This window comes from Passer montanus, unplaced genomic scaffold (genome assembly GCF_014805655.1).
Source record: "Passer montanus isolate IOZ18808 unplaced genomic scaffold, ASM1480565v1 scaffold43, whole genome shotgun sequence".
NCBI lineage: Eukaryota > Metazoa > Chordata > Aves > Passeriformes > Passeridae > Passer > Passer montanus.
This window is the reverse complement of record NW_024369151.1, coordinates 904,589-917,429: the sequence shown is the minus strand read 5'-3', so window position 1 is coordinate 917,429 and position 12,841 is coordinate 904,589. Positions and strand designations below refer to the sequence as shown.

Sequence of the window (12,841 nt, the reverse complement as noted above, 5' to 3'; positions counted from 1 at the left end):
GCTGCTCTGCAGTCGGTGTCCTCTGGCAATGCTGCTTGCCAGCTGAGTTTGGCTGCGTTGCTGTGCAGTGGGGAGGGGGCTTTTGCTCTTGGCTGACTTGGATGGACTGGAGGGGAGGCCAGTAAGGAGCTGCTGAGGGCACTGAGATTGTTCAGCTGCAGCAGAGCAGACTGAGGGGAGAGCTCACCAGGGATTGCAGCTCCTTGCAAGGGGCAGCTCCCATCTCTGCTCGGGGACTGGGACAGGGACAGGAGCCAGGGCATGGCTGGGGCTGGGCCAGGGCAGCTCAGGCTGGAGCTCAGGGCAAGGCTCTTCCCCCAGAGGGTGCTGGCACTGCCCAGGCTCCCCAGGGAATGGGCACGGCCCCGAGGCTGCCAGAGCTCCAGGAGCCTTTGGCCAGCGCTGCCAGGGATGCCCAGGGTGGGGCTGCTGGGGGGTCTGGGCAGGGACAGGACTGGAGTGCCAGGGATGCCCAGGGTGGGGTTTTGGGGGGTCTGGGCAGGGACAGGACTGGATGATCCCTGTGGGTCCCTTCAGCTGGGGCTGTTCCGTGGTTCTGTGATTCTGTGTTGTCCCTGCTGAGAGCATTGGGGACAGAGTGATGTGAGGGGGACACTCACAATGTATGGTCACTGTGGGGAGAGGGACAGATTCATTGACCAGTTACAAATGGTGGCTGAAAGTCATATAAACTGGAGACTTGTCTGGAAGGGTCTTTTCCAGTGAAACACACCTTGTATTGGTCATTGTAAAACCTGGGCTTCTTTAAAGGCAGTTTGGTCTGGAGGTGATGGGGTTGGTGCAATTCCTTTGTGAACAGAGTCTGAAGTGCCCCTGTCTGCCATTCACATGACCCTCGTTTTTGGGGAGGTGGCTCTGAATAACTCCTGTTTGCCCGTCAGGTCCTGTGCTGTGTGCACAGCCCGTGGTGCCCAGCTCCTTGTGTTTGCTGAGCTTTGGCACCTGTCCCCCCATGGAAATCACACACGGGCACTGTGCCCATCTCTGCACACACCAGGGTACCTCCCACCAGGAATGTGCCCCATGTGCCACTGCTCCACTAGCCATTCCAGCTGCTCCACTGGCCATTTCACTTCTTCACTGGCCATTCCAGCTGCTGCACTGGAGCAGCCTAGAAGTGTGACCTGCTGATGCTGCTGGTGCCTCCTGCCTTTGGAGCAAAGGCTTTGTGACTCTGCTGCTGCTCCCAGCACTTCCAGGAGCTTTCCTTGCCCTGGGATCTGGGAGCCCTGTGTCTGAATCCCCTCCTGCATGCAGACAGGCGAGCCTTTGGTAGGATTTTGTTCATCTTCATCAGGGAAGCTGAGATTGGAGGTGTTGAAAATGGTTATTTTAATAGCATATCCTGATGAAGTGGTGACTCAGGAGTGAATGAACCCCTCTCCTGTGTGGAATTGCTGACCCCCAGCCTGTCTCCTTTCACGGGGTGCTGGGGACAGTTGGTTATATGGGGGATGTGTTTGAGCTGGGACCATGGTGCTGAAGGGCACATGTGGCTCCAAGTGACAGCTTTCCTGCAGGGCTCAGCCTTGGGACGTGGCTGAAATGCACATTACATGATTTACGTCTCTTTTCTGAGTCACACATCTGCTCTATTTATATTTTAGTTGTCACTTGGAGCAATTTATAAAAGGGATTCCCAGCTCAGATGCTGCTATTCCCTTGCAGTGTTTACATCAAACCAGGCCTTGTGTTTTTTGCCTCCTGTTTGCACCAGCTCCTGTCTCTCCTGGCGCTCCAGACTCTGCCTCCATCCGTGTGGAGCATCCCAAACCCCATGGGGGCTGGAAGGGGCTGTACTGGGTGGGATGGTTGGGGGCAGTGGCCACAGTCCCCAACCAAAGAGCTGTTTGTGGGTTTGGACCGTTTTCCTTTCAGCTGCTTTTCCACAGAAGTCTCAATCCTGTAGGGTCCCCCTCTGGCATCCCAAGCAGAGGAAGCCAGTGGAGAGGTTGGCTCTCAGCTGGCTCCTGTCAGCTGCAGCTGCTGTGGATCCCCTGCTCCCCCCTGCACCCCCTGGACCCCCACGGTACCCTGGCTGTCCCAGCCCTGCGGTGGGGGTTCCTACGCTGCACAGCTCAGGGGTGCCACATTTCCTGTTCTTCTCTTCTTTCTTCTGGCAAGATTCACGTGCTGACCTCAGGCCAGGGGCACTTGAAGAGCCATAGCACGTGGATACTTCTCAGGGCAGGGAGGTCAGGGCAGACAGGCACAGAAGCCCCATGGAGCTGTCTGGAGAGGAGAGGAAAAGCAAAGGGCACCTGTGTTGTAACTGGGGAGAAAGAGGGGGAGACTGTTTATCAGATGTAGATCATTTCCTCCTGTTGGGACTAGCATCAGATCAGTATTTGTGTCCTGGAAGATCGAGTTATCTGCGAGCTGATCAGGAGAAGTTTGATATAAGAATCCTTAAGCTCTCAATCTGCTCTCCCAATCTGGTGCTTTACAAGGAACATTTTGGAGAGGACTTTTCCAGTAATGCATTAAATCAGAAATGTTTCTGAGAAAGAGTGAAGAGAGAATCCTTCTGCTCTGAGCCTCTCTGTCCACCTCCCAGGCACACATTGGGTTCATGCCATGGTGCTGATATTTCACTTGCTGAGCTGCTCAGCATATGAAATTCAAGAGCACTTTGTATTCTCCCTGGTGAGGTAAAATAGTACTGCAGAAGCCTTAAGAAATTCTGTGAGACCTCTGACATCTTGTCAGGAAGCCACAGGGACAGATGGGTCTTGGAAGTTTTTAATAGGCTTCAGCCATCATTATTCCTTGGAAATGCATCCACTTTAAGGGCTTTTTTCTGATTTCTTTTTGCACAATTTAGATGGAAAAGCAGTGGAACGTGACTCTTCCGTTGGATATACACGAAATCGATATTCAGGGACCTGGATTTTTGACCATGCATTGAGATACACGTCCGGTATGTGATGGAAGGGTGTGAAAGTCTAACCAGGGCTCAGGGAGCAAAGGAAGCTCTGGAAGCAATGGGTGCATTGCCCAGATTCCAGCTGCAAGGCTCAGGAAAAGCCTGGCCCAACTGAGTGCACCAACTAACCCCAAACCTTCCCCACCTCCCCTCCTGCTACCACTGACCTGCATGACACACCTGAGGGGACAAGGACCTCGCTGCGGGTGTCCAAGGCCATGTGGGCATGTTCTCTGCAAGGCCTTAACACACAGTGATGTCCTTCCTCCTCTTCACCTTTCCTCCCCTCTAACAACACATTTTTAGTGGCAAGTCACCCCTCCTTTCTCTAACGTGAGGGCCTGTGGTGAGCTGAGCACACAGCTGTGGCTGCTGAGCTGTGTCTCTGCCTCAGGTCTGGAACAAACTTCCCTCACAACCTCCCCAACTCCCTGTGCTCCTGGGCCACTGCTCTACCACATGTGGGCAGAGGGTGAGTGCAGGTGTTCCCCTCAAGGCTGACTCCAACCTTCCCTGGGTTGCACTTGAGGCCTGGGAGCTCCAGGACACCTGCACAAAAGCCCTGGCCTGGGACACGTGGTCCCTCAGCTCCTCAGCTCCTGCCCCTGGTGTCCAGCACAGCCCCTGCATGAGGGCTGCAGCCCCTGCTCGGCTTCACAGTACAGAAGGAAGGCACTGCACAGTTACCTGCACAGCTGACCTTCCTGGAGCAGTTCTGCACAGCCAGTGCATTTATGTGCCATAGACTGTCCCCAGAGGAAGTAGGAAATACAATAAAAATGGGGCAAAAAATTCAGCCTAGAGCCCCTCACTGTGTTTGAGCTGTTTGCACCAACTCGCAGAATCACAGAATGCTTTGGGCTGGAAGGGACCTGCCATGGCAGGGACACCTCCCACTGTCCCAGGCTGCTCCCAGCCCTGTCCAGCCTGGCCTTGGGCACTGCCAGGGATCCAGGGGCAGCCACAGCTGCTCTGGGCACCCTGTGCCAGGGCCTGCCCATCCTCCCAGGGAACAATTCCTAATTCCCAATATCCCATCCATCCCTGCCCTCTGGCAGTGGGAGCCATTCCCTGTGTCCTGTCCCTCCATGCCTTGTCCCCAGTCCCTCTCCAGCTCTCCTGGAGCCCCTTCAGGCCCTGGAAGAGGCTCTTGAGTCTTCCAGCCCTGTGATTAACTCAGTGGCCTCCTCTGGAGCCATTCCAACTCTTCCTAGTGCTCCATGTGCAGCCAGCACTGTTGGGATGTGGGTGGGCATCAGTCTCATCCTGCTGTTGGTTCAGCTGAACCTCAGCTGTGCTCGGGGCTCCTGTTTGCAGGGCCCAGGGCATGGTGAGTGCTCTCCTCTGCTGCTTTGGGGCTCTAGCTCCAAGAGTTTTCAGAATAGAATTTTGGAGGTTGGTGGTGAAATAGTCAGTCCCTGAGCACAGGAAGTGAGGGCTGGCAAACGCTGCTGACCCGCTGATAGCCCAGGTTTCACTCAGGCAGCCTGTGAAGAGTGACCACAGGTGGTGACTGTCCCACAGATGTATATCTATATAAAATACAGTGAGCTGTGATCATAAAAATGCTCTGGAGCAGATCAGATACAGCCAAGTGCCTGTGCTATCAGAATATGGAGTATTTTTTCAGCAGGGTGCTCTGGTGTATCGGACTGTGGCAAATAGCCTCTTTCAGCACCAGTGACAACTGAGCCTCCCCAGCTCAGGACACAGCCCCAGGTGTGCTGTCTGTGATGGACAGGGAGTTCAGGGCTCTGACACTCCAAGGGGGGTGTTTTCTTCCCAAGCTGTGAGAATGGGACATGGGAATGGGAAAAAGGACCGTGGGCATAGTGTGTTCAGAGAGCACCCTGGGTTTGTTCCTGGCTAGAGCTCACTTTGAGTAGCTCCAGGTGAGTATTGCTGTGAAATGCTGTTCGGGAATGTTTATCTGGATGTGTGTCAATGTTTTTGTTCTTGTTTGTAGCTCCTCCCTGAGTTTTGCTGTTTGGCATGGTCAGAAAAAGATTTTTTCAAGGTTGTGTGAGGAAAGGTGCATGGAAATGAAATTCTGCATTCAAATTAATTCAGCCCTTTTTTCTCCCACCTCCTCTTCAGTCAAGTGATGCTCTCACCCTCTCCAAAGAGCAGCAAGGGGATCCCAGTTCCACAGCTCTGGTGGACAGTTAAGAAATGCAGTGCATTCTGAGCAAATAAGAGCCTGGAAAATGACTTTATAGCCTGTGCAACAAAGTCAAGTAGGAAAAAAAGAGATTGAATCAACTCAAGTAACAAATCTAAGGAAATTTCTGTCTGCCTGTTCAATAACAGAAGAGTCTAAATTCATGGCATAACTTCATCATTACAAATGGTTCTCCCAGCTCTTTTCCTCTGGTTTCATTTCAAATGACTGTTTGCAGATGTGTGTTTTCTGGAATTAGAGACACAAATTGAGAAGAGGGACTACTGTGGTCATGTGCTTTTCCTTAAAAAGGGCAAAAGTTCTATTTGTATCTATTTGGTTTCCTCTGGGTGGATATTTACCAAATCTCTGTGGGTTTCTTGGGAAATTTGTACATTGTGCATTTCTTGAGAAATTTTGAAAACTCCAGGCCTCAAGATAACATATTGCCTTCTTTTTTCAGTTGAAAAGGATTTTTTCCCAGCTACTAGGAACTTACTGAAAAGTAATTCAAGGTTATTTCTGTCCATAGGAAACATTAGTCATTATTATAAAATTATAAGTCAGGCTATTTTGAGAGTGGCCCTTTCACGTTAGCAAAGTTAAAAAGATACACTGAAAATGTAAGTTCAGGGTAATATGCCAAGGAATCTTAAATAAGGCTGACAGACAGAATAGTGTCTGGGATAGTGATTTCCTGCATTTATCTCCATGAACCTTCCAAAAATTACTTTGCTGTCAGGTGCACCCTTTTGCTCACAGTTTTTGGACCAGTGTGCAGGGAGGCTGTTTTCCTGGTCTCTCATAGTGATGTGTGCTTCTCTCTCTTGTTTTTCAGGGTCTTACGAGTGTGGAATATGTGGGAAGAAATACAAGTATTACAACTGTTTCCAGACCCATGTGCGAGCACACAGAGGTATCTCAGTCCTGCTGCAATCTCGGGAATCCTGGGATAACGCAGATTCAGGGCAGCTCAGGCTGGAGCTCAGGGCAAGGCTCTTCCCCCAGAGGTGCTGGCACTGCCCAGGCTCCCCAGGGAATGGGCACGGCCCCGAGGCTGCCAGAGCTCCAGGAGCCTTTGGCCAGCGCTGCCAGGGATGCCCAGGGTGGGGTTGCTGGGGGGTCTGGGCAGGGACAGAAGTTTCACACCTGGATGATCCTGGTGGGTCCCTTCCAGGATATTCTGTGATTTTAGGTCTATTTTCAGGAAGGTCTTGAAGCTCTGCTGCTTCCCTGGTCACCAGTAATTCTTCTCCGGGCTTTCCTACTGAAAGGGGCCCAGTGATAAACTTTGGGGCTGTCTCAGCTTTGTGGCTCTTTACTCCAGCAAAATTTCTCCCCAGGTCAGGAGCAGCTCCTGTGTTCAGGGCAGTATTTGATGCCCAGGGCTGTTGAGGGCATCCCTGTGTGCAGGGGGAGCTCAGATCTCAGAGTTTCTCCTGGCATGTCCCATTGCCAGCAGTGTGGTGGCATCTCCCTGAGGTGCTCTGAACTCCTGCCCAGCTGGGAGTTCCATCCACCCCTGAGAAGTCAGCCTAGGAGGATAGAAATCAGAAATGGGCATTGTGACTGCTGTATTTTTATGTTCAAATCAAAATGCTCCTTGAGCTGCCCCTGTGCCCCTGCTGTCAGCTGAAGTCACTTCCCAAATGCACTGTGTGTGTGAAAAGTCTCATGCTTGGTCAGGAGTGGCTTGATCTGGGTTTTCTCTAAGACTGAACAACCCAATGTTGCTTAATTGCAGAAATGTGAAAGTTTGAGGTGGTGTATTCAATCAAAGTGTAGTTTGCAGGATTTGTAGCTCTGAAATACCAGAACAGCAGGGACTGCAAACCAGCTCCTCCTGAGCCTTTCTCTGGGTTTGTCTCCTGTCCCTGAGGTGAACTGTGCCAGGCTGGCAGGAGCATCTACTTCAGCTCCTCAGGTGTAACCAGTGGTTGAAAATCCAGGAGTAAGGAAGGCTGATACTAAGTTTTAAATGCTCAAACTCTCAAAAGTCAGCACATGCACAGCTGAGAAGTGTTCATCCTTAACTGCTCAGAGTTTGTCACGGTTTCATAACACATCCTTAACTGCATGGTTGCATATTCCTTGTGTGCTGTTTAATATCACAGAGCTGCCTCTGTATTTCTGGATACACAGAATTGTTTTTCCATGTTGGTATTTCTTTTCTAAATACCAACGAAATTCCTTAAAGTCCTTTAAATGTAGCTTCAAGTAGCTTCACTCTGTGGCTTAAGGAAAAAAATCCTAAAATAACAGGGATATGCTTTACCATTACATCACAGCATTGCAATAATTTTGCAATAATAATTGGAGTATTTAAATGTGGGACAAGGATTGCTTTTATTTTACTTCTCTTCCCCAAGCACCATGGGATCTTTAATTCAGCTGGAATTTTAGGAGCTGTTAGTATGATGTCATCTCCGAGTGTGTGATCTAATTAATTTGTATTCATTTATATTTTGATAATAAAATTAAGCAATATATTAAATTTTATGGGTGCATCAACATAGACCTGTACATTTGATATCCATAGTTTTGGCATTAACTCAGTGGAGACATGACTTTACCTTTTGCTTCCAAGGTCTTTGTCATGTGTAGTTGCAGAAGATGAAAATTTTCAAAATTCTGAATGTGGAAATTTATCACTAATTCTCACATCAGTGATGGAGAAACAGAATTTATATCTGTGATACTTAGAAAGTGTTGGTTTATGTTACTGTAACTGGATTCATGTAGTAGTAACATTCAAAGTGCATCCAAATTGCTTTAAGACAATAAAAATACAAATGAGGTATTTATTCATCTACACTCTGCAGCAAGAAATGAAACTGCAAACATGATGCAGCTCTGGTAGTGGGATTTTCCCAGGGAGCTGAGGCACTGGGCAGAGTGTGCCTAGCTGCAGAGGAATAACCTGCAGTGAAAGGTTAAGGATGGGCAGGAAAAAAGAAGGAAGGATTCTTTGGAGGAAAGCCCTGTGTGATAATATCCACTGTGACTTGTGCAGAGACTGGACCAGGAATGGTGCTGGGATGGCAGAACACTGCAGGAGTGAAGGGGATTTTTGTGAAAGATGCTTTTATTGCCCCAAGGCTTCACGGAGGAGAAGGGGCTGGTGCTGCCCCAGGGGACAAACATGGGATAACGTGGTGGGATTGCTGCCCTGAGGGTGTACCCTGCACGTTCCTGTTCTCCCTGTGATCTCCAGTCCGTGTCTCACATCCAGTGCCAGGCCACTGGCAGCCAGCTCTCCCAGGGCTGCTTTGCTGGAAGCACTGCAATGTGAGCTCCCTTGGCCCAGCCCGTGCAGTTCTCAGCTGCCAGAAACTCCAGTCCTGAATCTTTCAGTCGTTTCTTTCTGGCTGGGCAAGGGAGGAGAGGACTGCAATGGCAGAACCTGGATTCTCTCTTTGCAGGATGGTGCCAGCCATGGTTTTCCCAAAGGTGTGGCCACCCATCAGTCACATAACATCTGCCTTTCCCAAAGCTGGACTGATCCTGGGAGACTCCCCAGCTCAGCATCAGAGGAGCTAGAACAAACTGAGGCCCTTTTCTTCTCTTTAGGTTTTTTGGCCATTCCAGCAGCAATAGCTGCTGTTTGTGATTTGCTGAAGGATACACTCCATCCCAGGCCTCTGCTTTCTGCTTGTCTGTGTCACTAATAGGCTTTGGGATGGTGCTGCAGGTGACAGAGCAGGAGACAGAAAAGGCTCAGGCCAGGAGAGAGCAGAGAAATTGGTGTTGATCTACTTTGGACCTTTGTGGCAGAACAAAACATCTCTGTCATCAGCCTGTCTGTCACCATTCAGTGACACATAATGCAAGGTTTGGGGGCCTCAAGTTGTCCTTGCTTTCACATGAGGTTATTTCTGAGCTGGTTTTTGTGTCCAGGGGCCCACCTGAGCCTTACAGCAGCAGGAACGTCTGTCACCCTCTCTGTTTGTGCAGCCGATCTGTGCTTATCCACTGCTTGTTTTGCCCTGTGCAGAACTTACTGTCTTCTCATCCTTTGAGCTGTTGAGCTCCATATGAAGAGTTTTGCCCTGGCAAGATCAAAGATTTTTCTTTGCAATGAGCATTTTTTTGAGAAATTTCATGGATTTTTTTATAGCTGTACCTGCCTCCACTCCAGCTCTCTGTGGCAGAGAAGCTGTGTTGGAGGTGACCCATGTTCTTGAGGCTGATTTCTTTTCTTGTCTGCCTTCAGGAGCAGGGGAGTTTATATTATAAAACAGGGCATTTTCTTTGTTTATTGAGCCTTCCCTGTGGTGCTGAGCATTGGCTGGAGAATTTCAGGCAGCGACTGCTTTGGCAGTTTGCAGAAGGGCTGAGGCAGCTCTGCTTCAGGACGTGCTGCCTCACAGGGACAAGTTCCCATTCTGCTTTCCCCCGAAAGCCGGGATCCAGGCACGGAAATCCCCGTGTAAGGGTTCTGCAAAGAACCAGAAACGTAGGTAAGAAATTTCTCCACTGTGTTTCATCGAGGAAGAAAGGAAAAGGTCGTGTTCCTTCCCCTTCGCCTCCCCAGAACTCACAAATAAAGAAGAAACCCAACAAAAAAGTTATGTTGTGGAGCTGAAAGGCTCCTTTGTGAGCTGCTCTGAGCCCTGCAGGATCCCATCTCCTTCCTCCTGCTGGAGTTCAGCTGGAGTGGAGGGGCTGCGCATTCCCAGTGCCGATGGAAGGCTCTGTCCCAAATGTTACTGCTTCGCCTACACGCAACCCAGGGCTTAAAAATGTTTTGCTTACGGTGCTTTTATTTTAGCTGTGTGGGGTTTTTTAGGTCATTAAAAGGTTTGGATTGCCTTCAGGAGTTAGTCAGCTAGAAAGTTCTGCTTTGTACGGTTGGGTCGTGTTTAAGCAACATGAGCAGCAAAGCATCTGCATGTTTTGAGTCAGAAAAATTATTTCACTTTCAGATAACTCCAAAAAAAAAAAAGGCTGAAATTGCTTTATTAGACTTTCAAACAGCAAATTTATAAACCTTTGGGCTGAGGCCAAGCAAGGGAGATTTGTACCCAAAGGAGAATTCTTCCAAAAGAAAAGAAAGAAAATAGCAAGGCTCAAGTTTAACCCTCGCAGGATATATTGCCTCTAGCCCAAGAATTGGTGGAAGTTCTCTGTTTCCAGATAAGCTTTTCTGGGCTGACTGATGATTTTGCTCAGGTTGTTTTTCATTATTATTTATTTACATTATAAGTTGTTGCATTGCCTCCCTCCAAGCCCCTCAGCTCTGCATGTCCTCCCCACAGGGCTGTGCCAGCCGAGGGCTGAGCTGCCCTCACCAGAACAGATCCTGGATGCTCTGAGTGGGGCTGGATTCTTCAGGCCAAGTTTTGAGTTTCACCAGTTGTTAAAAAACTTCTCAAAGCTTTTCAAGTTTCAGATTAATGTTTTCCAAGAATGGGTTCTGCTCAATTCAAAAAATATGAAAAGGAAGATGACTCATTCAAATGGTGAATATGGAAAAATGCTTTTTTCCAAAGTGCACATTTTTTGGAGTCTGAGTTAAAGTGGTTCTGTCACTGAAAGGATTTTGAGGTAAGGAGTACAAAACTAGTAGAGGAATAACCATCCCTGAGGAGAGACAGTGTTCTTGAGCCATAGAAAGTTGGGGTTCATTTGTTTATTTGTTACTGAAAATTCCAGATGATTTTGGGGAAGTTCTTTGCCCTCTGCCCTGCATCCCAAGATCCATTTTTCCCGTGCACATTTACCAGTCTGCAGCAGATACTCGTATGAGATGCAGAAAGTTTCTTGGGACAGAAGAGTTAACTGGCCCATTTTCTAGCTTCCCTGCCCACCTCTCTATTCTTACTGACTTTTGCAACTTTCTCAGAAATTTTTCTTTTGTTTCACAACTGGAATTACTTGGTGTGACCTCAAAGGTAATATAGAGTGGGCTGTAAGGGGATTTTTAGTTGGTAATTTTTTAATTCATGAATACTTTAGTCTATCTATGACTAAGGGTAACAACATTTCTTGACGCAGTTCAGAAATGGCTGTTCCTCAAATTTTGTGTGTTGCCTGATTCTTGTTAAATTTGACTAAAGTACTTTTAAAAGCTATTTAAATACTGCATCTATTTTATGATTTGTTCATGCTGTTGCTTCTGACCACCAGGACAGCAATTTGCATAAATCTATTGTGCCATAGCTGCTTTTCCTTGAATGATGGGTGAGAATTCAAACAAGTAGCAGCTGTGGAAAAACCCTGGGCTTTGCTGTCGAGGTTCTGCATCTGATACTGAGGGTTTCTAATCTGCCCGAGTTTATGAAGTTGTGCCAAATTAATACCGTTGCCTAGAAGAATGATCTAATCAGACAGGTTAATCAAGTAGAAATGTACAAATTCACAAACCCACAATCATTTGTTTTTATTATTTTTAAGAAATAAGGAAATTAAATTCAAACAGTGCTCATTACTTAAGGTTGAAAATTTTAAATTCAAAAACGCTGTGCCATTCTGCAGCTGTGGTTTCCAGCGCAGTGCAAGCATCATTCCAACAGACATATGGAATATTTTGCCACGCAGTTACATTATTAGATAATGTGACATACAGTATATGTAATTTAGGATGAATATGAAACACTTCAAACTGGCTTGGAAATCCTAATCGTTTATGATACTTGACTTGTAACTTTGGGGTTTGTTTTCCAGCTCACAGCTTTGCCTGTTGCATTCATTTAGGGCTTGAACATGATCTTTGCTGTGTGCTTCTTGCAGTCCCACACACTACAGTGGAGGGAGCTTTCTCTCCCTTCTTTCCACATCTGCCTTCAGTAAGACCAGGATAGAATCACCCTGGGGGAATTCTTGTGGCCCATCTCTTGTGGAGGCTTTGCCATCACTGCCTGTGAGGCAGGCACGGTGGTAGCGCCGGCTGTGCCAAATCCCACAGGAGCAGAGCCGGGTGCGCAGTTCACTGCTCCCTCTCCTGGGTTGACAGCACTTGCCTGTTAAAAAATCGTGTCCAGAGGAGGCCACGGAGCTGCTCTGAGGACTGGATCCCCTCTGCTCTGGAGCCAGGCTGGAGAGCTGGGGATGCTCACCTGAAGAGGAGAAGAGACATGGAGAGCTCAGAGCCCCTGCCAGGGCCTGAAGGGGCTCCAGGAGAGCTGGAGAGGGACTGGGGACAAGGATGGAGGGACAGGACACAGGGAATGGCTCCCACTGCCAGAGGGCAGGGATGGATGGGATATTGGGAATTAGGAATTGTTCCCTGGGAGGATGGGCAGGCCCTGGCACAGGGTGCCCAGAGCAGCTGTGGCCGCCCCTGGATCCCTGGCAGTGCCCAAGGCCAGGCTGGACAGGGCTGGGAGCAGCCTGGGACAGTGGGAGGTGTCCCTGCCATGGCAGGGGTGGAACGAAATGGGCTTTAATGTCCCTTCCAGCCCAGACCATTATATGACCATGGGCAGCTGCGCTTTAATCACGAGCCCTTGTTGGCCATGTCTGCCCTCTCAGCCCCTCAGGGTCCGCTCCGTCCCGCGAGGAGCCGGGCGGGCCGGGCAGAGCGGCGGAGAGGAGAGCGAGCGAGGGGGGGCGCTGGGGGCCAGGGCAGAGCAGCGGCGGATCTAAGCGCTGCTCTTTCTCTTTGCAGACACTGAAGCTGCCTCAGGGGAAGGAGCCTCACAAGGCAGTAAGTACAGCGGGGCGCGAGGGGCCGGGTGCGGCGGGCGAGGCGGGGTCCCGCTCCCCGAGGGCCTCGCGGGGCCGTACCGCAG

The 12,841-nt window shown here is 49.3% G+C and overlaps 1 protein-coding gene across 9 annotated transcripts in view; it reads left to right on the top strand.

The window, feature by feature from the left end:
• Positions 1-12,841, top strand: part of ZNF618 (zinc finger protein 618) — a 148,789-nt gene that overhangs the window by 80,039 nt on the left and 55,909 nt on the right. For 8 of the 9 annotated variants that reach the window (XM_039719922.1, XM_039719919.1, XM_039719916.1 and 5 more), the window contains exons 4-6: positions 2,846-2,941; positions 5,947-6,024; positions 12,718-12,756. In XM_039719922.1, the coding sequence (XP_039575856.1) occupies positions 2,846-2,941; positions 5,947-6,024; positions 12,718-12,756 (213 nt within the window). The remainder of the gene's footprint in view (positions 1-2,845; positions 2,942-5,946; positions 6,025-12,717; positions 12,757-12,841) is intronic. The other variant, XM_039719921.1, reaches the window with a different exon arrangement.